The 25,917-nt window shown below is 33.7% G+C and overlaps 5 protein-coding genes and 1 long non-coding RNA gene across 12 annotated transcripts; 3 read left to right on the forward strand and 3 right to left on the reverse strand.

The window, feature by feature from the left end:
• Positions 1–3,884: 3,884 nt before the first annotated feature.
• Positions 3,885–4,609, reverse strand: LOC120254281 (pathogenesis-related protein PR-1-like). Its single transcript, XM_039262404.1, has one exon. The coding sequence runs from the start codon at positions 4,587–4,589 to the stop codon at positions 4,011–4,013; it is 579 nt and encodes a 192-aa protein (XP_039118338.1). The 5' UTR covers positions 4,590–4,609; the 3' UTR covers positions 3,885–4,010.
• A 2,861-nt stretch (positions 4,610–7,470) lies between these two features.
• On the forward strand, positions 7,471–14,226 carry LOC120254284. Of its 2 annotated transcripts, XR_005534573.1 has the most exons (12): positions 7,471–8,005; positions 8,497–8,564; positions 9,098–9,168; positions 9,278–9,505; positions 10,661–10,830; positions 10,922–10,977; positions 11,064–11,116; positions 11,203–11,323; positions 11,515–11,612; positions 12,642–12,750; positions 13,336–13,460; positions 13,533–14,226. XR_005534573.1 is itself a non-coding variant. In XM_039262413.1 (11 exons), exons 1-10 carry the CDS (start codon positions 7,671–7,673, stop codon positions 12,711–12,713), a joined length of 1,272 nt encoding a protein of 423 aa, XP_039118347.1. In that variant the 5' UTR covers positions 7,471–7,670; the 3' UTR covers positions 12,714–12,750; positions 13,336–14,226. The 2 variants fall into 2 exon arrangements, 1 of the variants encoding a protein (XP_039118347.1); XM_039262413.1 differs by having other exon boundaries at positions 13,336–14,226.
• Positions 14,227–14,309: 83 nt separating this feature from the next.
• LOC120254283 (CBL-interacting serine/threonine-protein kinase 21-like) lies at positions 14,310–17,216 on the reverse strand. Of its 5 annotated transcripts, XM_039262412.1 has the most exons (14): positions 16,801–17,209; positions 16,656–16,718; positions 16,515–16,586; positions 16,347–16,448; positions 16,183–16,254; positions 16,053–16,106; positions 15,851–15,976; positions 15,680–15,769; positions 15,455–15,586; positions 15,282–15,389; positions 15,107–15,214; positions 14,960–15,019; positions 14,783–14,857; positions 14,310–14,707 (listed from the first exon to the last, which is right to left on the reverse strand). In XM_039262412.1, exons 1-14 carry the CDS (start codon positions 16,954–16,956, stop codon positions 14,621–14,623), a joined length of 1,305 nt encoding a protein of 434 aa, XP_039118346.1. In that variant the 5' UTR covers positions 16,957–17,209; the 3' UTR covers positions 14,310–14,620. The 5 variants fall into 5 exon arrangements, with proteins under 5 accessions (XP_039118346.1, XP_039118344.1, XP_039118341.1 ...); XM_039262410.1 differs by having other exon boundaries at positions 15,461–15,769; positions 16,801–17,216; XM_039262407.1 differs by having other exon boundaries at positions 15,455–15,769; positions 16,801–17,214.
• Positions 16,154–16,962, forward strand: LOC120254287. Its single transcript, XR_005534574.1, has 3 exons — positions 16,154–16,272; positions 16,384–16,559; positions 16,854–16,962. It is a non-coding gene; the product is annotated as an uncharacterized LOC120254287 (long non-coding RNA).
• Positions 17,217–18,142: 926 nt separating the features above from the next.
• On the forward strand, positions 18,143–22,858 carry LOC120254282 (xylose isomerase-like). Of its 2 annotated transcripts, none has more exons than XM_039262405.1 (21): positions 18,143–18,225; positions 18,537–18,622; positions 18,761–18,877; positions 19,042–19,116; positions 19,205–19,334; positions 19,411–19,502; positions 19,686–19,736; positions 19,839–19,918; positions 20,006–20,060; positions 20,137–20,238; positions 20,380–20,431; positions 20,573–20,618; positions 20,712–20,767; positions 21,542–21,593; positions 21,677–21,756; positions 21,840–21,910; positions 22,007–22,047; positions 22,162–22,261; positions 22,345–22,416; positions 22,508–22,585; positions 22,673–22,858. In XM_039262405.1, the coding sequence occupies exons 2-21, from the start codon at positions 18,560–18,562 to the stop codon at positions 22,706–22,708; spliced, it is 1,449 nt and encodes a 482-aa protein (XP_039118339.1). In that variant the 5' UTR covers positions 18,143–18,225; positions 18,537–18,559; the 3' UTR covers positions 22,709–22,858. The 2 variants fall into 2 exon arrangements, with proteins under 2 accessions (XP_039118339.1, XP_039118340.1); XM_039262406.1 differs by having other exon boundaries at positions 19,842–19,918.
• Positions 22,859–22,994: 136 nt separating this feature from the next.
• On the reverse strand, positions 22,995–25,016 carry LOC120254286 (mitogen-activated protein kinase kinase 5-like). Its single transcript, XM_039262414.1, has one exon. The coding sequence runs from the start codon at positions 24,957–24,959 to the stop codon at positions 23,919–23,921; it is 1,041 nt and encodes a 346-aa protein (XP_039118348.1). The 5' UTR covers positions 24,960–25,016; the 3' UTR covers positions 22,995–23,918.
• Between the last annotated feature and the right edge of the window lie 901 nt (positions 25,017–25,917).

Here is a 25,917-nt window from a genome sequence, read left to right on the forward strand (position 1 = left end):
CGTTTCTTGGTCGGCTAGTGATAAAGATGCACTTTATATATATATATATATATACACACACAAGAGGACACGTTATTCATAGACTTGGATATATTTTAAATTTAAAGATGTTTTAAATCTAAATGACAATGTAGATTTTGAATGTAAAGATGCCTCAAATCTAACGGTCACTGTCAGTATATAACATGATCAACGGTAATTTTGCACATTAGTTTAACGGCATCTCTAACTCAACACCCAAATCCCAAATTTAGGGTGGAATTTGAGTGTAGAGTACTTCAACCCATATCTAAATCTTACCCCAAATTTAAGTTTTGCAACAGTGTGACCCCAAGTTTAGGATCACATTATTGCAACCCCAAATTTAGTGTCCCACATTATTTCTTATTTTTTAATTATATTTTTTATTTTTTATTTTTTTATTATGTTTGTTAGTGCAACCGCACTATTTAATTGACATGATTTGACACCAAGGCATGATAATGTGGCAACCATAGTGACAAGGCATAATTGATGATGTGACAAGCATTGTGACATGGCAAGAAGACTTGGAGTGCAAGGCAAACATTTTGAAGATCTTGGTGGAGCTATTTTTAGTAAGTCTATAACATGGAGGCAAATATCTTGAAGATCATGGTGAAGCTATCTTAAAAATCTTGGTGGAGTTTATTTTTGGTAATGTATTACATTTTGAAGACAAGATCATATCAAGACCATACTTAGAGAGATATGATTGAAGACTAAATATGGTGGAGCTTATTTGAAGAATTATCTATTCATGGTATTAATGAAGGAGATATGATTTGAAGAATCCTTGATGATTGAATTGATTGATTGAAGATCTATTGAAGGCAAGATTTGAGGACCAAACTTGGGTGAATTGAAGATCAAGTTTGGAGAATCTTTGAAGACCAAATTTAGGTGGATTAAAGACTAAGTTTGGCAAATTTCGTGAAGACGCACAAGGACGTGCGCCCCTTGCGAGGGGATTACGTGATGAGGAACTGAGGAGGTAGGCTAGTTGCTGGCTGTCGGGATTGGGAGATTTGGTTGCATCGACTCGGACTAAGCATGACTGGGAGGTTGATGGGTCTTGAGGGTCGTCCCCGAACGTAACCAGAGACTCGATCAAGTCGATGAGTCGAGCCATGTTGCAGATTCATGTTACTACGGGGAGTTATATGACTAATTCTGCGAGTTTTTAAATTAGTAGCGCTGAGATTCTAAAAGAGGTATGTGCTATATTTGCGACGTTGAGGTGTCTATATAAGCTACCTTACTCATAGATTGTAAGTGTGACTCTTGGGTGACTCTTGGAGGAGAGTGTGTGAGCACCATACAATTTAGAGAGGGTAGTGATTTTTATTGTTGAGAGTGTGAGTGACAAGTGTTTGTACTGATCTATTTTTACCTCTTTTAGTGAATTGTTTATCTCCGGGCTTGGCCCACCAGACATAGGCGAGTGAACGCCGAACTGGGTTACCAACGTTGTGTGTCTCCTTGTGTTTGTTTGTGTGCTCTTTCTTTGTTAGTTTGTGTGAGACTTTTATGAGTGCTTGAGTGTTACCTAATACTCACAAACCACACCGGAGGAACTAACAATGTTAATGGAAAATATAAAATTATTAATCCATTAATATAATTATAAGTAGTTATTTATAATATTAATTTGTGTGTAATTAATTAATAATCAATAATAATAATTATTTAATAAATAAATAAAATTGTTAATTATTAATATATAATAAATTTATAAAAGAGGAATAGTTAAAATTTTATTAAAAATAACCTTAATGAAAGCAAATACAATGTAAAAACTAATTAAATTAAAACTAATATATAAAAATAATATTATAAGAATATTTTTTTTTGGTTAAAATTTGAGATTTGTGATTGGAGTAAAATTTTTTGTAACAAGACCAAATTTGAGACTTGAAATAGAGATTTGGGATTGTGGGTTGGAGATGGCTGATAACTCATTAAACATCCTTACATCTCAAAATCTAAGGACATACACAAAAATATATACTATATGTATACAGGCCCCGTTTTAGGCGTGGACCACCAAGGCTTTGGCTCTAAAGTTTCTAAGGGCCCCATAATTTATATATATATTTTTTAAAATATATTTAACATTTTTATTTACTATCATCCTATCAATTCATATAATTATCATTTTGAAGATTTTAACTATTTTTTCATCTATGACACCTGTAAAAAATTTGGCATGAGGGCCTCACAACTCTTTTTTTTTTAAATTTTATTTTAAATTTTATTTGCTATCATCATCTAATCCTATTAATTAATTATTTTGTAAATTTTAGATTTTTTTTAAAACCATAACACTTAGTTTATTATAAAATATATATGAGCAACAAATTTGGCTTACAATAGGACCCATAATTTCTTATGGTCTCACATATTTTCTTTTTTAAATATTTATATTTAAAATTTTTAATTATTATCCTACTCGAATTATATCCTTATAATTATCTTGGAAATTTTATTTTATTTTTTAAACTATGAAACTTATAATATGGCCTCCCAAATGGCTAGGGCCTTACAATTCATTTTTTTTAAATTATATTTAATTTTTTTATTTTTTATCATACGATTGTATCAAATAATTATAATTTTAGAAATTTATAATTGTTTTTTTAACTCTAAAATTTATGTTATTTAATTTTTTAATTGATTTATGATAATATTTACTGTTATTATTATATTATTTATTATTTAATAAAAATAATTAAAAAATATTTATTATGATTTTGCCTAAGGCCATATGTAGAAGGAAAGGGGGCAAGGGTGTCCTTGAGCACCCTCTTGTCCTTTAGAAAAGTTTATATTATATAATATTATATAGATATATAGGTAATAGTAAAGTATTAGCAATTATAATTCATATAAGTATAGTTCTCTTTTTATTTATTTATTTTTTAAATTCCACTCATGTTATTTAAAATAAATTAAATAAAAACTATAAATTTATTATATTAGATTATAATCGATCTTTAGTGATAGTAATAAATAATAGCATAATATCGACAGTGAAACTTGTATCAATTTCAAATTTAATATTTTAAATATTTTTTTATTGAATTTATTAATTTATAATTATCAAATTTTCTAAGAATATTAATGTAAAAAACAATGGTATAATAAATAAAATAAAAACCTAAAAAAAATGCAATCATTATCTCAAAAATCTCTAAGAAAGACGTAATCCTTATCTCTCATGGTCAAATGCAATTTCTCTCTTAGAAGTCAAAAGAGTTGTACACAGTAAAATTTAGCTCTAGATCGTTTGCTAGTTGGGTTGATTGGTGAGGCTTTTGTCTTCACTTAATATCTTCAAAATTTGTGTTTATTTAAGGCTTATCTTGCTTTTTTTATATGTAATTTAATTTGTTTCATTGATTGTTTTATTATTTTTTATGAATTTTTTAACATTTGGTAAATATTTGTTTTGTTAATTGTTATGAAAATTTGTTATGAAGAATTTATTGCGCAAATTATTGTAAAAATTTGTTAAATATCTTTTTTGATTGATTGTTGTGAAAATTTTGATTACTCATTAGATTACTAATTGAATTAGATTATGAATTTGCATTAAGTTATTTTTTAATTGCATTATTTGTTACTAGTTAGTTGAATTAATTATTAATTATGTAGATATGATAGATTTTTTACACTTAACCCAAATTTTTATATGTATGTATATTTTATATAGATTATTATTATAATTTCAAATTTGAATCAATAGAATTGTTTAAAATTTATAATTTTTTTAAAATTTGAATTCAGCACCGTTTAATTTTATTTCTAGTTTCGCCACTACCTAAGCCCCATTTTCTCTAAAACCGGCTCTGTATATATATATATATATATATATTACATACACATGATTGATAAAGTCTACATACACGGGCTGTTAATGGGCCAGCCTTGCCAGAATAATTAAAACATTTGGGCCTTAAAACTCAATATGGGCTAACAAGGCAGTGACCTTAGTAAGGTCTCTCTCCAACATAATTCCCTGGTGGATCATAATTGCAAGTCATAAACACATCTCCATCATCACACACCACACGTGCGCACCCAACCCGGTGTGTGCGACTCCACACGAGCTGAGTATAGTGTCCACACACGAACCCTGACTCACACGTGTTACTCTGATACGAGTAGTACCTTTCTTCATCTGCCCAGGCCCGAACCGCATCACTTGGGGTTGGACCAGAGCCCGAACCCCAATATATATTCTCACCGAGTTTGAACCCGTCTTCCGGGAACGAGTGCATGGCCTTGCAATCGGCCCGGCGTAGCCCGGCCCATGAGCGTGCATACTCCTCCAAACGTGGGTCCCACCACAAGGGAAGCTCCCAATGTGCTGCCCTTACAAGATTATGGGCCACAAGGAACTCCAGTGATTCGGCCCAACAACCCCAACAAAGGGCCTTCGAGATCCTATAAACAGTCTCATTATCGGGCCGAGCTTCGTTGTTGGGCTTCACAAAAGAATGGGCCGAAATGAAAGAACCGGAGAGGAGGAGGAAGAGGAACAATGGTTGGATGAAATGGGAAGCCATTTTTAGGGTTAGGGTTAGGGTTTGATGGAGTGGTGATGATGATGTGTGTGTGAGTGTATATATAGTGTGAGAGTATAGTGAACTCGTGAATGGTGGGCTAGGGTTACAAAGTGCACCCGTGAAGGATGAGATCATGAGAGCTATTATTGGGTTCTTTGTTTTGCATGGTACATTAGCAAAAGACGTGTGGCTTTGGAATATATTAACTTTGTCATTGAATTGAGGACTCTTCTAGTGCTTTTGTGGCCTGACAAGTTGTTGGTCATATGTTTTTGCCTTTCAATACTTGTTTGCCTCTGTCTGTCTGTTTTTTAGTTTGTTTATAAATAATTTCTTTTGTTCTATTCATTGTCTTTACATTAACTAGCAAGTAGCAAGGAGGGTTAAGTTTTGTTATTAAGTGATTATTCTTTTAATTATTTGTGATTAAATTTTCTAGGAATCCCTTACCTAACATCAATGATTGCAAGTTCGTTGACGTTTAGTATAATGGTAATTATCTATTTTTACAGTTATAATGAATAAAGATGCACTCTCACTTTGTGCACGGAGGTATAATAGTAATTATCTCTTTTTACAGTTATACAGAATAAAGATGTACTCTCACTTTGTGCACGGAGAACTTCACATAGGTCATGCATAGAGAATCATACTCATTATACATTAGGCGGAAATTGAATCTCCGATCCCTCACATGAAAAGATAAATGCTTTAATGGTTGGATTAGTCTAACAGTGACTAGATGAGAGATAATAATTGTTACTAGAATATAAATTAAACAAACATTTAAAACCTATTTTGAAAGCCATTATTAACCATTAGCATTACTCAGAAAGGCTTCTGTCCCAAAACATTGCCATGAGGATCATAGTTACAAGTAATGAATGTATTCCCATTGTTGCACACCACTCTAGCACACCCTAACCATGAACTATGCCTCCAAACCATCTGTGTATAATGTGAGCAATCTTGGTTAATTTGACATGAGTTTGATCCATAGTTATAGTACCTCTTCTCCGACGCCCACGCCGTGACGGCATCCTCCGGTCGCCATCCTTGTCCTTCCCCCCAAAAAATGTTCTCCCCATAGTTACTATTGGAATGTATCACCGCACAATCTACGATCCTTTGGTTTGCCCACCAAGAAGCGTAATTCGCTAATGAACTACTCCACTGGAGTGGTGATAACCCAAGACTTGCTCGTAGTCGGTTGTGCCCCGATAAAAATTGTTGCGTCATGCTATTTTGGTTGTCGCATAGCGCTTGAGTGATCGATAAAAAAATAAAGACTATGAAGATGTATCGATGAGCCATGCTAATTAGAGAATGTATTATGTCAAGATAGTATTTTGAGGATACATTCCTTGTTTATATAGCAGCAATCTTGATGATCATTTAGTTTGGTTTGATATGATCTGATTAGATTTAATTATTTGTTTGTATAGATTGGAATCCTTTCATGTGATTAGCACATGGAATGCAAGACTTTGAACATGTTACTGAATGTGATTGGTGATATGTTTGAATCTAACTTCCATAACTGCCTTCAATCATTGTAATAAATGATGCCATTCTTGGTTTGCTAAAACTAATGCTTTGATTAATTAACTAATTTTAAATCTTGGTAAAAATAAAATTGTTGTCACTATGTGTTAAATGACTAGTTAATACATAACTTTTTTTTTTCTATCAGTTATGATTAGTGAACAAAATTAGTTCCGGTGTCAAGATGATATTATCATGAATATATTGAGCATGAATTTCTCTTTTAGTACATCTAATGCTAAAAATCAAAAGGAATCAGATCGGAGATTAAGTTATTAATTACAAGTTATTTAATGTTAATCACGGAATTCAACTCTATCAGGGCCACACATGAGTAATTAATGCTCTATTAATTAAATTTAACAATGTAACATGTTTTGACATTGGTGCATGTGCTCATATAATTACATAACTATCAATCAACCCTTGCTTAACGGTTTAGTCATTAATCAATCTTTGTAATTTTTTTCCCAAGAGCCGCCTCATAAACAATTGTTAAAGAATAGGCTGGTAAGATAGGTGTACTAATTGTGTGACTTATTAATATAGTAGAAATTTATTAACTTAATCAGATGTCACACAGAACAATTAAATTCTCACCATGTATGTATATGCCTAGAAGATTTTCATGAATTCAACCAGCCTAATAAATCTTATGTTATACATTTTTGGAGGGAAAAACAATATCCTCCTACAGAAAAATCCAATGACTATTTCTATTATAGTATTTGCATAATATTGCAATAATACTGTCTAACATAAAGATTTGATTTTGAGTCTATTTATTCATTATTTAAGTAAATAAATTCATTGCACCAAGTAATAGTCTTTTAATAAATACAAAGTTTAAAATTAATTTTTTTATTTTTTTCATGTTTTTATTGGAGGATAAGTTGATAGACAAAAGAAAGGAACAATGCTCATTGTCCAAAAAAAAACTTTTATTTGTCACATACAATAAGACAAACAATCAAATCACTAAAAAGTTCATTGATATTCCAATTGTGTTTTGTGTTCACATAATATTTATTTATTTTTTTACACACTTAAACACATTCACACTTGTAAAACGGTAAATTTTTATTTATGAATTTTTTCATTCTATGCATGTAATTTTTTTTAAAATATTAATTTTAAGTGATTAGCGTATCAAAATGAATTTTTGATATAGCGTGGAAAATGGTGAGGGTTCGAATCTCACATGTCATGAGGATAGACGCTTGTTATTTATTTATTTTTAAATATATATAAATTAATAACAACATTATTCTCCAATTAATTCAATAAATTAAAAAAAATTCCCGCCACTTTTTGGCCGGTGAAATTATTCGTTTAGTGTAACTAATTCTCTGACCAAAATGCCCTGATCTGTATGAAATGACGAAAACACCCTCCGACCCCGCCGCCACCGCCGTAATTCCGCCACCACCGTTCTCTTCTTCCCCTGAAATTAGGGTTTACTACTCAACCCTGACCCTCTCCTGCTTGAATACTTCTCGATGATCTTCAATTCACTGCCTTTATCCACCTTTTCCGATGATCGCCGTCGGTTCGAAGCTTAAAGCGCCGATCTTTGGTTCTGAGATCACCGGAATCAGCCGGATTTGCAGGAAAGGCACAATGGCTTGTCTGAAATTAGGGTTTCGTTCTAGATCTTCCCAGAAATCGATAAAGGAGGCTGATGAGCCGGGTCCAGTTTGGTGGAGAGGCTGGTTCAAGATGAAGAAGAAGAAGACGAAAGGGGAGATAGTGGAGGTGGAGTCAGTCCGGGGTGGCGAGGATCTCTGGAACGCTGCTGCTGCTGCTGCTGCTGAAGATCATGGCGTTTTCCCGGAGCACCTTGTTATAATGGTCAATGGCCTTGTTGGAAGGTACTGGCTTAATATCTTTTTAATTTTATTTTGGTGCATTTTTGTAGTAGTTTTTTTCTTTTCCTGCAAAATTAGGGTTTTTTTTTTTTTTCAAGTATGCTTCAAAGAGGCATTTTGGTATAACAATAGTTTGGGACATTTTGCTATTCAAAGAGACATTTTGGGGCATGAGTGTTGTTGAATGGTAATTACTAGCAAAGCACGCATGAATCAGATGAAGAAATTACTGTTATAGGGAATTCTAAATATTCTTTTCAAGCAATGATTTAGTTCTAGGAAAAAGTCTGAGAACTATGCTGAAAACAAATTTCAATCCATTTGTGTAGTCTTTTGAGATTTATCACATTCCATGGATTCTGATGAAATGAATTTGTTGAAGTATGTACCACTTAATATTTGTTGATGGTGAACTTAGGCTAAGTTTGATAATGTAAATATTGACTTGTAAATTGCCATGTATCCCCTTACATTTTTTGAGTACTTGTTTTCAGTGCAGAGGATTGGAGATTTGCAGCTGAACAATTTGTAAAGAAAATTCCCACAAAAGTAATTGTTCATCGTAAGTTCTTCTAATCAGAATTGACACTTCCTTAGTGTCTTGAGTGAATTTTTCTCCTTAAAAAATGTAGAACACTTTCGTTATCAATTTGGTATGGGTGTGTGTATATATATGTATGTATATCTCCATACACAGTTTTGTTCAGGGTAACTCTTTTAGTGAATGTCCCTGGAAATTATTTAGAGCTGCAGATGCCCTGACCCTTACTATCTCAGACCAAACATTTTTAATCTTGTCTATGCATATATCTATGTTTCCCTGGTACAGCCTAGGACAGCATTTACTCATTTTTCAACTATCAGTATTGCCCCTGCACAAGCATGCTTATACATGCGCACACGAAACAAACTTAAGTTTGACTCCTTAAAGTTTACAAGTGTATGTATAGTTTGTTTTTCATAATGGGTGTGTAATTCGAGTTCATTAGGTTAAAAATTTCTTTTACATTTATATTAAGAATACATCATTATGTTTCTTACATGGAGCAAGCATAGAAAAATATAGTACATGGACTTATACTTTTTTTTGACCAGGAAGTGCATGTAATTCTTCGAGATTGACTTTTGATGGTGTTGATCTAATGGGAGAGAGGTTAGCTGATGAGGTAAGCTTGTTAATCAAAATGGTTATGGATTTCTTATTGTTGCCTTTGATTTTATCATCTTTTCTTCATCATCCTTATGTATATATATATATATATATATTTGGTGTAGGTAATGTCCGTTGTGAACGACAGAAGAGGCGTTCAGAAAATATCATTTGTTGCCCACTCCTTGGGTGGTCTTATAGCAAGATATGCTATAGGAAGACTCTACGAAGCTGGTGGTGTTGGGAACCACTCAGACAAAGGAAAAGGTCATGAAGGTAGGATAGCCGGATTAGAGCCTATGAACTTTATAACATTTGCCACTCCTCACCTTGGTTCAAAGGGGAATAAGCAGGTAATGTTGATGTTTGGTTTAATAGAGTTAGGTCCCCATTATTTGATTGTGTGAATATTCTTTGTTTTACATCTCTTAAATGCTATTGTTAGATGATATATACTTCTAAATGATTCACAAATTATGATGATTTCCTTTTTTTTTGTTTGGGGTACGGGAACAAATGGCAGCATCTGCAAACTAGCTTCAATGGTTGGCCTATGCTTGGACATTATTTTTTCTCATTTTATACATTTTTCTTATCAAATAGCCTCCACACTTGCAGATACTATGAAGTTAATTAGTGAACTAATCTAAAGCTAAAGCCATTCAGATAACATAACAGAATTATCATCTTCAATTTCTGCCTATCTGTTAAATTATCATGGTTATCTTTATTATTAGATTGATACCTTTGAAAGCTACTATATCCAGGACTTTAACTAATGCTCTTGTTAGATCTATTTATTGTTTCTTGCTTGAAATTTATTGAAGGGAAAGTTATTGATTAATGAAGATATTAGGACTTCAGGAAGCACCATTAACTTCATCTAACAGGTGTGTTCGAGGAACCATCAAGAAAATGAATTAATAAATGAGAAACCAATCACCAAGTTTTAAGGACCATGAGCTCAAATGATTTAAATGAGTTTCTAGTAGCATATCATCTGCATTAAGAAGTTTCGTATATTTAAACAAGTAATTTAGAAACAAATGCCACTATATATATTAATAGCAACCTAAGTTTGCAACTTAACACACATTACTTATTTTCTCATTTAAGAATTTGTGAACCATGAAAATTTTGTAAGAATGCACAATGGTAGTGATCACTTTTCTGTTCTGCCTGTTTTACAAGTTTATACTTTATGGGTCTTTTTGCTCACCTTCCAGAATCATCTTGTTCGGGATTCTTTCCATGCATAACTAAAAAAATAGGGTTTGTTTTGTTTGAATCCATGTATATATCATGCTCTCTTTTCTTTTCTTTTTTGTGAGAAGTTTCTTTTCATGACAGGTCATAGTTTATTCCTGGTTGATACTTTTTGAGCAATACCTCTTGAGAGATGCTAATTCCGTTTAGCCATTTTGTATCAATTATTACAACAACTACCAAATCTAATTTTTCAACCTTGTTGTGCTGATGCGGTTCCCTATTTTTTATGCTGGAACCAGCTTCCCTTTCTTTGTGGTGTTCCTTTTCTGGAGCAAAGGGCATCCAAAACTGCACATTTTATTGTTGGAAGGACAGGGAAACATCTATTTCTCACAGATGATGATGATGATGATGGGAAGCCTCCACTTCTTCTACGAATGGCTTATGATTGTGATGATATAAAATTCATGTCTGAATTTCTTGCTGATATTTTAAATTCATAATTATGAATCTTGAATTATTTGTTATTTGTTTCTTTTGATTTTGATATTTGAATGCAGATCCGCTTTAGGTTGTTTCAGGCGTCGTGTTGCCTATGCTAATGCCAATTTTGATCGTATCCTTGTTATCTTTTGCTTGAGTAGTGCAATCTCGATTTTGTTGCTTGTCTATTATTATATTTCTTTGACTGACAAAAAAAAGATATTGTTGGATGGAGGACATCCTCAATTCGCCGTCAACATGAATTACCAAAAGTATCATGCAATTTCATAGCTTAATTTTGTTTGTAAAATGCTTAATTTTCCCCATAAATAATCCTTTTTACCCTTCATTGATTCAGTATCATCTTCTGGTGAGCGATGAGAGTTATCCACATATTGTTTTTGTGGATAAAGGACAAACTGAGAATGCTCTTATAGAAGAATCATCTGTTGTTGAAACTCAAAATTATGACTCAGAAGGTCCGTTTTATATTATAACTATATTATTGTTTGGATGATTAATGTATCTTATTGTTCAATGAAGTGTTCAACTCATTCAATAAATGGCAGCAGTAATACATAACCGTTTGGGTGATGTTTTATCTATAGGACAAAATATAGATGTTGATTTGCTGATGTGTTTCAAGCTTATTAATTATATGTTGCCACAGAGGCGATGATTAGAGGACTTACTAGAGTTCCTTGGGAGCGGGTGGATGTGAGCTTCCAGAAAAGTAAGCAAAGATATGTTGCACATAATACCATACAGGCAAGTTCATAAGCGACTTAATCTGCCATGATTTAATATACCAGATTTACAATTATCAGCACTTATTACTTTGCAACCAACTACCTTGACATGCCTGTAAAGAATGTATCATGATATATTTAATTAGTTATTTATTTTTACAATTTCATTCCTTGCTAGTTTTTAAGAAGTCTCACTGACATGATTACAAGCTTTTATTATAATATGTTTTCTGTAGATGTTTAAATTTGAAAAACAGCATTCCCTGTGAAAAAATATTTATAATTTGTAACATAACAAATGCATGTTAGTTTATTGATGCCTTATGTTATTACTTACTCACATGCAATGGTCCATTTCAGGTCAAGCATCCAATGGTCCCTTGGATTCTAGAGGTTTTGATTAAGTACTTTGATGATGTATCTATAATAATTGTGCTTGTTGCACTTTGCCTAGGCACAACAAATTCATGGGAGTGATCATGCTATACTCTTTTCTTGGTTTTTGATTGAAGACAGACAAATTTTATTTGTATTAATTTATTCTTCTTGACTAAGAGACGTTGCCTACTTGTATCATCGTTTGCCATTATTGCTCCAAATCTTCAAGCAGTTGAAAAGCTTATACTTTAGGAACTCTTTTCAAGATGATAATAAGACTCTGGGATCCAGGATGTTCATGGCTACCTATCAATCATACTAAAGAATATCCTCTCAATAAGTTGGCAAACTAATTACTTCAAATTCTGTCTTAATGGATAGGTTATATAATTATATCAAGTGCCCCTATGTTAGTTGAACACTTCTGGTTATCAGTTTCATCCAGTCATCTCAGACCCCATTAAAAAACGTTCTTTGTTGAGAATTTGACATTAATATCTATGACAACATAAAATGATTGTTATTTTGTATAAATTATAAATATGACTTCCTGCTTGTTTCAAATTCTGGCAACTATGTTAGATAACCGCAATTATTTTCTATAGCTTCTTATAAATGCTAGAATTTATAATGTGGTGTGTGTGTGATTTTTTTATTTTTATTTTTTCAGGTGAAGAGCTACTGGTTGAATTCCGATGGTGCAGATGTGATCTTTCATATGATTGATAATTTTCTTATTTAGTCCCATCTACAAGATGCATGCTTTACATGCTAAGAAGGTTAGCTTTATGTCTGTTATTATGCCTGTACCGATCTTCTGTCCAGCTAAGTATGTTAATCAAAGTAATGATCTATCATTGTATATTGTCTATCCTTCTTACATGGTGTTAATGGACATAATATCTATCCAAAACTTGTAAATTTGTCTTCATTCCTTGTGAATTTTGTGAGACTCTTTTCTTCAAGGAAAAAAAAAATGCTTTATTATGAGTTACATGAGAATATGTCAAGTGCTTATGATTTCTGCTTACTCTCTTTGTTAATTGATTTTGTTCTTGCTTTTCTTTTCTCTGATTATATAGATTACCCACAGCTTTCAGATATCTTATCTGCAAAAGAATAAAAGATGAACAATCAAAAAGCCGAGTTAGAGACATGCATTTGTAACTGTAGTATAACTTGCTCGTATACTGCAATGAGGTTACTTCAGAATTTGGTTTCCAATTTTTAGATAGGTTAAGAGGCAATTTTTCCAGCAGCCATTGTTGTGTTCCTTTTGTTGTGAGCTGGTTTTATCGTTTTGCTGAATGGCTATCATGTTGGTGAGTACACGTCCATGTGATTATCTTTTTTTCCCTGGTCAGGAGTTTGATTAAGAAGGATTGGCAAAACAAATTCAATTCATATAGCAGCATGAGAGTTGAAGATGGTTCTGCTTGATTATGCTGTGTTTTCCCGGTTGATGTATAGAAGGGCGAAGAACTTTCCAGTAAATACTAATTCTTTATACTTAATCAAAGACATTCACCGTATCTTATTTCAATACTTTTCTATTGTCTAGTGTTATTGGGGGCATAGGGTTGTATCGTGGCGTGATTAAATAGCTGTCAGTTTCTTTTAGGTCTGCTGTCAAGCATCTGTAATGCAGAGTGTTGACTTTATGACAAAACTTTGCGTATGTTTTCCGCAATATCAAATTTTCCTTTAATCTAATTCTGTCATTCTTTCTTCCAAGTTTTCTAAATTCTTTCATCATAGTTTGAATTGAATTCAATGCAAATGTTTAATCATATGTACAGTGTTATCAGTCAAGTAAGTTATATTCTGACATTTGCTGAATAATCTATCATATAGGGTACCTTACCCAAAGTATAATCGTTATAAAAATTTAATCTCAGAAGTTTTTAGTGTTTCATCAAGTGATATCCATGTTCCTTGTCATAACCCGACATGAATTTTTAGTGGATTGTTACAAAATCATGTGGAACCATAGGTTACTTGAATGCTACAAAATTAGTGAACTCAAACTTTCTCGGCTCATTCTGTGAATCTCTGATCGGTTGATATTAACTACTTAATATTGACATAATTATGAATTATGTTCAGAATTCTTATCTATTTGCTCAAATTATGGTTTTTATATGCAGAAAAAATCAACTTAAATATCAGAGTTGTTAATTTCTTGATCAAATACTTATACCAAATAATTACTAGTTTTAATCCTAGGCCACTTCTTGTAACCAAAATAGAGAGTGCTTGTGGAGTACTTTGCTAAAGAGAAAAATAACAAATAAATAAATAAGAATGATAAATTACATTCCTGGAGAACTAATTCATGTGAATCATCTCAAATTTTTGTATCTTGTGCATATCAATTGCAGAAATGAATATGAATGAATACATAGTTTCATAATCACACAACCAATCATGTGTGGAATCTACAAGATTGCTCGAAAGAACATGTTTCTTTGTCCCAAATTTGGTTAGTAGATATGAAATGTGAGGATTGAGAGAAGATCCTCATACTCTTTCTTATTTTTCTGTTGCTTTCTTCCTTGGTAAATAATGGTTGAATAGGAACTGTTAGACGGGCTCTTGTTTTATTCGGCAATCCAAATATCAGTGTGCACTTAAACAAGTCACTCTTTGCTATCTACTTCTTGGCCTTTTTGCAATCTTATCTGTCGAATGTTGGCTTCCAGTGTTCTTCAGCAAATTCGATAATCTTCTACAGAACTGATTTTAATTCAAATGAGAAAATTAGCATTGAGTACAGCAAAAAACAATTTAAAAAAAGTTGGTTCACTCCACCTCTTCAAATATTCTTGGAGTCCCTGAAGATTTTGAAATTTCGACCATGCAAGCAGTTGGTGCTAACTGAATGACCTGCATTTACAGAAAACCAGAGGTTATGCTATATCTGAAAGTAAAACCAAGGTAATGTCATCATGAAGTGTATATATATAAATACGATGTATTTACTACTACCTTTGCTTCTATAACATGTGATCCATATCTTGACAAGCTTTTAATTTCATGAAGGTTCACCTGGGTGTTTCAGAAATAAATGTTTTTCTCCTATGTTAGTAATGCAGCAATTTTTGAATTGGATGGAGAGAGATTAAAGTTTTGTACCTGGAAACAGTCCATCCTGTTGACAATCAGGTTTACAGCTCTAGCAGTAGATTCAATTTTTTCGATTGTTTCATCAATTGGATACTGTGAACCAATCTTTGTTGTCTGCTGTCATATTTCTAAATGCATTAGAAAATTATTGCATCACTGAACTAAAAACAAGATTTGGAATCACCTGTTCATGAAACAAGCCTGACAAATTGAGGCCGTTTGACATCGATATTAGTTGGAATGCATTGATAAACTTCGATGTCTTCCCTTTTGTTGCATTATTGATCTTCTTCTGTAAGTCTTACAAATCACTTCATTGTTTTCAGGAAAAATAACCTTCGAAGAATTGTAATTTACCTTCACCTTGCTGTCGAATGTTCTACTTAGATTTTCCACTTTCATGCTTTCCTGTTCTTCTTCAATTTCTGCAGATAGCTCATAATCAACTTGAAACCACTCATGTCCAATAATCTCTGTGATCGTCGCCCTCTGCAACAGACAAATATTCTTGTTTATCAGATATAACAAGAAGCTCTGTGTTCTCTCATTAGCAAATATATGTTTGAGCTCTTCGCAAATTACTCGTCTTGGAGATGGATTCAGTATCCGAGCAATCAGTTTTCTCTGATTTGCGGTGAACCAACTCGGACATGTGTATTCTGCTCTTGTGATCTTCAAAAATCAAAGCATCAGAAAACCAAATCAGAGAGAGTGAATATCAAGAATATGTCTAAACAAAGATATGAAGCACACCTTACGATACAAGTTTGTGAGGCTTCCATCTTCGAAAGGCAGGTGACCAGCGAGCAATTCAAACAGAACAACTCCACAAGACCACACATCTGCAGCTGCTCCCTTGTAGTTTTTCTTCGTTATCACCTATTGATTCGAGGGTACTTAAATCATTCGCATTCTCTTTCATTCATAAATTAAGTGTCGAATTGCAAACTCATACCTCAGGAGCTACATAACTTGGAGATCCACAGGCAGTCGACAACAATGCTCCTGGCTGCACAAGTTACTGACAGAAATCATCTCAAGAACACAATGCTGCAGTTTCTACTCAAATTTGTTTCAGAACCGACCTTTTTCAACGTGCTGAGTCCGAAATCAGACACCTTCAGGTTCCCTTCACTGTCCAACAGCAGGTTTTCCGGCTGTTTCACATCGGTAAGGTAAATTCAAAGCTTCTGAAACAATTACTGAAAAAAAAAAATTATGTGATGTATTGTTGAAAAAGAGTTTTGACCTTGAGATCTCTGTGATAAACTCCTCTGCTGTGACAGTAATCCACAGCATCAATCAACTGCTGGAAATATCTCCTCGCTTCTCTTTCTGTCAATCCTTTGCACTATCGACAAGAAATCAATCAACCGTCGAAGAACAACAACAAACAGAAACTCTTCAATTCACTTACCATTCTGTCGGTGAGCTGCCCTCCTGAAGCATACTCCATTATCAGGTAAATCTTCGTCTTCGTTGCAATCACCTGCACATTAAAATTTTCTCTCATATAACTCCAATTTCAATATCATTATCACATTCAAAAACACTTTACCTCATATATCCTCACAATGTGTGGATGATTCAACAACTTCATTGTACTGATTTCTCTCTTGATCTGAAACCAAAATATCAACTTTCCATCACATGAAACATTTTCCGAGCTAAATGAACAGATTAGCAGAAACAAATTAACAAACCTGATACATAATCTTGTTCTTGATCACCGTCTGCTTATCGATGATTTTCACAGCTACTTGCCGGTTCGTGTGCACATCGACGGCGAGCTTGACCTTGGCAAATGCACCTTCGCCGATCATCCTGCCGAGACAATACTTTCCTACAATCCTAGCCATTTTTCGAATACCTTTTGCAAATGAGGATGGTTTTTTATTGTCACAATTGAATTGGATCCATGAGAAGAATAGAGAGAGAGAGAGAAAGAAGAGAGAGAGAGATAGAGATGGATGTAGGACAGGTAGCCGAGGAAGGAAGCATTAGTGAACCGGGAAACGTGATTTGAATGGCAGGTTAAACAGACCTGTCATTCATTTTTGGTATTTTATGTTTTTTTTTTTTCAATTTGTTTGTTTATGTAAATTGCATTATTACACCATTAAAGTATGATTTTCACCAACTTTGTTTTTGTTATTTATTTATTTATTTTGTTTATATTCATCCAAAGCTTGTTTTGGCTGAAAGTGTCTGAAGATGCCGTTTTTTTATTAATATATATATATATATATATTTATATATGTTTATATGTTCTAAAGTCCTTGACTTTTCCAATAATTTTGGATTATTAATTTTGGATAAAGCTGATCCACTTTAATAATAAAAAAATGTGGTTTTTTTATGTATATAATATTGGTGCATAAAATTATAAAAATTAGGCAATCTATTCCGTCCATATGAACAAATAAATTTCGGTACAAATTTTTATTTAATTAAATATTATATTCACTAATAGACTTAAATAATAAATTTGGGTCACTTTTTTAAGTGGTTTTCAATCATAGTTCCGTGATATTTTTAGTTATGATGTAGTTTTCAGTCTCATCTGAATTAGTTTAGAACTCGTATCTTTTAAAAGATGGTATATTTTATCAAAAAACACGGAGTTTGGATATGTTTTTAAATTAAAAAAAATTATTTTAATTTTTAAGTAAATAATAATCAAGATATCATTACAAATATTCCCTTATTAAGAGAGTATCTTTTAAGCTAAAACTCGAACATATAATTTTTTATTGATAAATATTAATAACAAAGATCTTAAATCCTAGATCCACAAATTTCGTTTAATTTATCCTCAATAAAAGTAAATTTATCTTCTCAAAAAAACTAAAATCAACTGAAAAATAACAAATAACTTTTTTTTTCCTAATATAATAACGATTAGTAACTGCTAATTTACCGATAAGAATCCACGTCAGCATTTAATCTAATCTTGATCCTCGATAAACATAACGGTCCTAATCATGATCGGATGGACGAACAGGATGTATTTGGAGTTTAGGGTTTATCCATTCTTTTTTCTCACTATATATTGCCATATCCTCCCCAACTTTTCTCATAGTTCCTCGTTTTGATCGCTTTATCACACGCTTTGTGACTTCCCAACTGTGAGTTCATGATCTTTGGTTCATCTTTTTTTTCCTTTTTTCGTAGTTTGAGTTTTTTTTTCACTTTGAAGTTCAGTGATTTTGTGTTTATAGCTTGTGGATGAGGGCTATAACTATCCTTTTAGTGGGTCCTTGTGTTTGCTTTTTAAGGTTGTTCTTCATGTTTTTGATTGTGATTTAGAAGAAAAGAAGTAATTTTTAAATTGTTGGGAGTCGAAAGTTTGGTTCTTTTTGCAATTTATATGAAAAAAAGAGATTTTTTTTTATTGTGTCAATGGTTATAGTATTAAGTTTTATTGTTTTGGTTGCAGGTTTTTGTTGACTGAGTTGCAGGATGAAGACTAAAGGGGCGTATCTGCTCTTAGTGCTTTTGATTGAGTTGGGCCTATTGGCTTTTGTAAGTCTCCTTTCTTTAGGATTATTCTGATATGAATTGGCCTAGCTTTTTTTTTCCTTTGCATTGTTGTTTTTGGTATTTGTATTTGTATTTTTGGGTATGTATTCTGTTTCATTAGCTAATCTTCTTTGCTTGTAGGCTTTGGCTGCTGCTCCTCAGACGTGTCCTGCCAATTTGGAGGGAGGATGTTCTGCTGCTTCTGATGATGATTGGACAGGGGAGTTCTTTCCTGGAATTCCCAAAATTAAGTATGAGGTGAGAGAATTTATATGGTCAATGTTTAGTTTTGGGAATTTTTTTAGTTCATCAGATTGGTTGCCCATTGAATTAGAATTGTGCCTGTTTGATATTCTTTGTTTGTCTAAGCTGGTTGAGGCTTTTTGAATTTGCTATCACTAAAACATGTTTCTTTTTATCAGGGCCCTAACAGCAAGAACCCACTTTCATTCAAATGGTACAATGCTGAGGAAGTAATTCTTGGGAAGAAAATGAAGGTATAATTTTTCATTCACCGTATGGATTTTTGTTCTAGTGTATATTGTACATATATGTGTTTAACTATGCTCTACATCTTTGCCTCAGGATTGGATGAGATTCAGCGTTGCATTTTGGCATACATTTCGGGGAACTGGATCTGACCCATTTGGTGCACCAACAAAGATGTGGCCTTGGGAAGATGGAACAAACTCCTTGGCTATGGCAAAAAGGAGAAGTAAGATAAAATGTCTAGCTCTTGTTCTCTGTGTAGATCATTGGCATTAATTTTTTTTTCTATCTCATGGATGTAGTGCGGGCCAATTTCGAGTTCATTAAAAAGCTTGGACTTAATAGGTGGTGTTTTCATGACCGGGATATTGCTCCTGATGGTAAAACTCTAGCGGTGAGTTTTCATCCAATGGTTGTTTCAGGACACTAATGTAGATTGATAATCTGTGCTCTTTATAATCATGCAATGCATATTGGTTGAAGGCTGCATCCAAACTTTATAAGTTATCAAAGGAATGTGGATCAATTATTGTCCTATCAAATCTGTTGATATAACTTGGTTTTTTGGATTACCCAGGAATCTAACGCAAATTTGGATGAAGTGGTGGCTCTTGCAAAAGAACTTCAGGTAATAATTCTGATATGTTACAAATTAGCAAGAAATTCGTTGATGCATAGCAATTGTTTCTTCCTTTTTTTTTTCTGAAGTAATAATTTTGGGATGTTTTAGCAGGGAACAGAAATTCGCCCTTTATGGGGTACTGCTCAACTATTTATGCATCCTCGCTACATGCATGGAGCTGCCACCAGGCAATTTCTTTGGACATGAACTTATTATCTTATTTTTCTCTGGAAAATGTGCTAACTTGATGTGATACCATTATTTGATATTTTCAGCTCTGAGGTTGCTGTATATGCATATGCTGCAGCTCAAGTTAAGAAAGCCATGGAGGTTGGTGTCCCCGGACTTTGTTGCGCATTTGAGTTTTAGGCCTCTTTGTTTTTTCTTACCTGGCACTTCTGGTTAGGTTACACAATATCTTGGAGGGGAGAATTTCGTGTTTTGGGGTGGCAGAGAGGGTTACCAGTCTTTGCTGAACACAGACATGGAAAAAGAACTTGATCATTTGGTATGGAATAATGTTTTCCTTTTATTTTGACTCTTCTTTTCTGATATTAAAAAGTATAAATATATTTTACCTTCGTTGGCAATGTCGTTGTTATGTTGTAAATTGGTATGAGTTTGACTTGTAATACTTCTGCTTCCATAGGCAACTTTTTTTCAAGCAGCTGTTGACTATAAGAAGAAGATTGGTTTTAATGGTATGAATTATGAACTTTTGATTTTTTTTGTTTTTTGGCCCATTATTTTGAAGTTTGACCATAAAGAATTTCAACTTGTTTGTTGCTGTATCTTGTGCCATCTCGAGGTGCTGTAATTGATGATTGTTCCCTTTCTTCCAGGTACATTGTTGATTGAACCTAAACCTCAAGAGCCTACAAAGCACCAGTATGCATCTTACCTTGAGTTTCTTGTTTTTGCTTTTGTTTTTTGTTTTAAATAGTACAACATTTGAGATGATTAACAATAATTATGTCTCAGATATGACTGGGATGCAGCAACAACAATGTCGTTCCTGCTAAAGTATGGTCTTAAAGGTAATTCCTTCTTATCTTTTCTAAGCTGCTATAGTTCATGTTTGTAGTGAAACCATGGTCTCAAAGTTCAATTACTTCCTCATTGTTATCCTGCACTTTTCGTTCTTTAGATTTGAGTTTTAAACTTTTTTCACTTATATAACTCTTGGGATTTCCATTGAAATTGTGTGTTTCATGGAAGGGAAAAACATGAGTTTTAGATGTGGAACTCTGACACTATTCATTGATGGCATGCTTACCTGTGAAATTTTCTTTTTTTTATATGCTGGCTTGGCAGCTTTTCGGGCTCCACACTTATATTTGATTTTTTTTTCTTGTACCATCAACCACACATTTCTTTCAGATTACACGATAGGCTTGTTATGAAAATAAACTTATTAAATATATCTCTAGTTTCGGGTGCTTTTCAAAATGATGCATCACTAAATTGATTAGCAATATGGATTTATTTCTTCGAAGACTGTATATTTGCTGTCATTCTCACTGTGACTTCTCATAAATGAGTGCCTTCTGGATTCGGATACCATATATATGTGCATCTATTGATATGTTTATACAAATACTTTAAAAATCGTTGTTTGACCTGTTTCCTTTGTATGTGTGGTTCTTGTAATATGACAAGGTTTAGGCTTAATTTTTATTTTCGGTTTTTGTACCTTTAAGCACTGTCTTAAGGCGCATGTCACCATATTTTATTTTAACAACTTCAGAAACAATTGGTTTCAACAAGGTGAACAAGCTGGCCTATTTAACTATATTCTTTTCACATTGCAGACGAATTAAAACTAAACATAGAGTGCAACCATGCCACCCTATCTGGTCACAGGTATATACCATTAATATTACGAATCAGACATAACTAGACTTGTTTTCGAAACAAAACTCATTTCAATTGTAAAATAATTGCAGTTGTCACCATGAGCTTGAAACTGCAAGAATAAATGGTCTGCTCGGAAACATTGATGCCAACACTGGTGATCCTCAGACCGGTAATGTTTTTGACTCAGTTTATTATTTTTTCTTTTACTTGTTCAATTACCGGTGTTCTTACAAGAATACTCTTTCAATGCAGGTTGGGATACAGACCAGTTCATGACTGACATAAGTGAGGCAACCTTAGTCATGCTAAGTGTTGTCAGAAATGTAAGAACTAATCAATCTGAATTAGTGTATTGTGTGCATTAACATAACTTTTCTCATGCGACGATCAATTAATGCTCATGTGTCTGATATATACAGGGAGGACTCGCGCCCGGTGGGTTCAACTTCGATGCCAAACTGTGAGTTTTTGATACGTTTCTAAATTTATTAAACACGTGAGACTGGTTCAAAGTCTTCATAAAAAAAAACACATCACTGACCTGTCCTCATGCTTGCATTTGTGACGTTAACAGACGAAGGGAGAGCACTGATGTGGAAGACTTATTCCTCGCTCACATTTCCGGGATGGACACAATGGCTCGTGGACTTCGCAACGTTGCGAAACTAGTCGAGGTAATTTTTCATAAAACATATGCATAAATAAAATTTTCGGTTATCTCGTAGATTAACTCAGTTTGCATGTTATGTGAAAAAAGGATGGTTCTTTGGCTGAGTTGGTTCGGAATCGGTACAAAAGCTTTGACTCTGAGTTAGGTGCTCTCATTGAGGTATACATGTTCAGCAACCTAATTTGGTACTTGAAATACCGAATTCCATAACGATAAAATTTAACTGTAAACCTGTTCTTCATTACATCAGGCCGGGAAAGCCGATTTTGAGACACTGGAAAAGAAGGCCATGGAAATGGGAGAACCAACTATTGCCTCCGGAAAGCAGGTAAACTTAGATAATCATGTTTTTTTATTCAATTACTTCTTTTCGATTCATTAAACACTAATCATATAATGACTGATCTTGATGCAGGAACTTGCTGAGATGATATTCCAGTCTGCTCTGTAGATTTAGTGGTAGTGTTTACATTTTCAAAGAGTTTTTAAGGAGTTTATGTATAGATTTTTGTTTAGAGAAAAAAAAAACCACATCATGTGGATGTGTGAACATATATAGCATGGGTTATTAAATAGTTTAAATAAATTTTACTTCAGAGAATCTAATTTATCACTCACATGGTTTTCAGTACTATGAGAACTGGGATATGGATGGTATTATTTATATATATATTTGATGATTGTCATGGTGTTTGATGAAGTGCTTTAATATTGAAACCAAAAACCAATAAACTTTATGGTATCATTTATTCCCAAAAAACAAAAAGAAAAGGAAACATTGCATCTCATGCTACAAAGATATGTGTGTAAAAATCAAAATATATTCCATTCTATCACTTGTCTTTCTTTTTCATTATCTATGCTTTGACACACACACACACACACACATATATATATATTAATGACCGCTGTTGAGATAAGGGTAAATCTAAAGAAAAGGAAAAAAAAAAAACAATGCAGAGGGGCAGAAGAAGGAAAGCAAGGGAAAAGGAGAGATTGAGAATGATGCACAGAAATGGTTTGTGGGAATTGATTCTTAGTGCCAATGAGAGAAATTCTCCAACTTGCATTAGATATTTTCCTTAAAAAAAAAAGAAAAATATTGGAAAAATATTAATAAAATGATATAAAAACCTCTTGTTATTTAAAACCAAGAACATGATAAAGATACAAGCTTTCCTATTTCTAATAAGAACAGGATCAAAGATCCAAACTTTCTATAAAGAATGCTAAATTGAAAAGGATTAATAAGCAATTTAAAGAGAAAAAAAGATGAAGAATCTCAATGAGCTCATTGTGAAACATTAAATTTTCACCAAAAATTTGATAAGTATCCAATCCTCCCTTCATTACTTTAAAAAAAAACAAGAAAAAGAAAAAAGAAGCAATACAAAAAGCTAATGAAAGAACACCAAAATTCCTACCAAAAACATTGTCAAAGAATCTTTCCTTCTTTCTTTACACAAACAAAAAAACACAAAGTCCTTTCTCCTTTTGCTTTGCTATTAGTTTAGGTGGAATGGAATGGAATGGAATGGGAGAGAAGAGAAACAATTTAATGAGCTAATTGGATAATCATCAAAAACTCTACCAAAAACAGTATCAAGATCCAACTTTAGGAGAGGAGAAGAAGAAGAAGAAAAAAAGAATATGCCAAAAAGCTAAGGATGAACCTGAAACTTAGTAATGAAAGGGTGCTGCAAAAGCTGCACAGCAGTGAATCTCCTTCTTGGCTCTTTCTGTAAACACCGAGCAATGAAATCACGAAGCTCAGGAGACGCTGTAGCCGGGACTTGAGGAGGATCAGAGAAGCGAATAGCGTATATAAGGCTTGCCCAATCACCCTTGCTAGGGAGATTGGCACCGTAAGGAAAATACCCAAGATAGAACTCAAGAATGCTAACACCAAAGCTCCAAATATCCCCAGCAAAGCCATCGTATAACCCTTGATTGAGATCAGTATCGATGCGCTCAGGGCTCATGTAGGCGATGGTGCCAACCGAGGATTTGCAATCCATAGTCTGAGCGAGGATGCGGCTGACGCCGAAGTCGGCGATCTTGACACGGCCTTGATGGTTGATGAGGAGATTAGCGGGTTTGATGTCACGGTGGACGATCTTGCGGCTATGGAGGTAGGCAAGGCCGGAGATCACTTGGCGGGCGACGCCAGAGAGGTGGGATTCGATGGAGATGCGATGGCCTTGAAGAGAGCCACCGTCCATGAACTCGAGGAGGACTTGGATCTCGCCGGAGCTGTCATTGAAGCCGTGGCAGCGGACGATGAAGGGGCTATCGACGGTGCGGAGGATCTCGATCTCACGGAAGATCTGGCGGCGGACGTTGTCGTCGTGGTTGCCGTAAATGTTCTTCAAGGCATAGATCATGGAGGTCTGTTTATGGCGGACCATCCAGACGGTGCCTCCGGCGCCGGAGCCTACGCGGCGGACACGCTCAAGATCGGAGAAGTTCACTGTTTGGGTGAAAGATGGGGAGGTTGAAGGCACCGACGATGAGGAGATGGTGGAGGACGGAGGAGGAGGGAGAGGGAGAGGGACGGCGACGCTGGGGACTCGTTGGGGAAGTGGTAGGCTTAGGTCTGGCTTTCGCCGGGAACTCGACGGCGTGCGGCTGCCGCCGGTGCCGGAACCACCTTCGTTTCTTGTGTTCATCGTCTCTAGCGTTTCTTTAATAAATCTCTCCATGAGTTTGTGTGTGTGTATATATATATGGATTTAAATTGAGATGCAGGGAATCAGGGAAACGGTTTTTCATTATTTTTTTAAAATGTAGAAATGGTTTATGTGTATATAAAGAAGAGGGTTTTTTTCTTTTATTTATTTATTTATTTATTTATTAATGTTAGGGAAAGGGATATGGAGAAAGGAGGGCTTTAGTTGAGAAGGGTTGGGGGGTTAGGGATATGGATTGATAGGGATGTCTAGTAGGAAAGGAGGTGAGGTGGTGGGGGTTTAGAGGAAGGCAAGAACTACTTGGGAGGGTGGACACGTGGATTTTTATTTTTAATTTTTAAATTTTTTTATGTGTTTATATTTGAGAATATTTTTTTGATAAAATTATTTAATTTTATTTCTACTCAAATTTTTTTCATAACAAATCAATTACCATTTTAGCAATTGGGTACAATCCAAATGTAATGTATATAACATTGTTTTTGTCTCCTCCCTCATATCTCTACCTGTCTCTCTAATTTTTTTTTTCTCTTTATTTTTTTATTCTCTACTGAATATTTGTAGAACATCCGTAGAGAATATGCAGTACCTATATATATATATAATTTAAAATTTGTAAGAGAATGTGTATAATTTGAAGGTTTTATGGGATATTCGCAATTTATTTTATATATGCATTTGGTAAATAAAGAAAATAAAATTATTCTGGTTTAAATTTGGGTTAAATTTAGATTCTATTCAAATATATAGTTCCAGCTGGCTTTTTTTTTAAAACAAAATGATCATTTTTTATTTTAAATTCTAAGAATATCTTGTATAAAATATATAGAAATAATTCTTAATTTATTGATGTCTCTAAATCATAACCTCCACTCAATCATTATTAAAAAAAATATTTATTTATTATAAACATTGATGTATCATGTACAAACAAATCAGAAATATACATAATTTATGACTAACCCATAAT

This window comes from Dioscorea cayenensis, unplaced genomic scaffold (assembly GCF_009730915.1).
Source record: "Dioscorea cayenensis subsp. rotundata cultivar TDr96_F1 unplaced genomic scaffold, TDr96_F1_v2_PseudoChromosome.rev07_lg8_w22 25.fasta BLBR01000404.1, whole genome shotgun sequence".
Taxonomy (NCBI): Eukaryota; Viridiplantae; Streptophyta; class Magnoliopsida; order Dioscoreales; family Dioscoreaceae; genus Dioscorea; species Dioscorea cayenensis.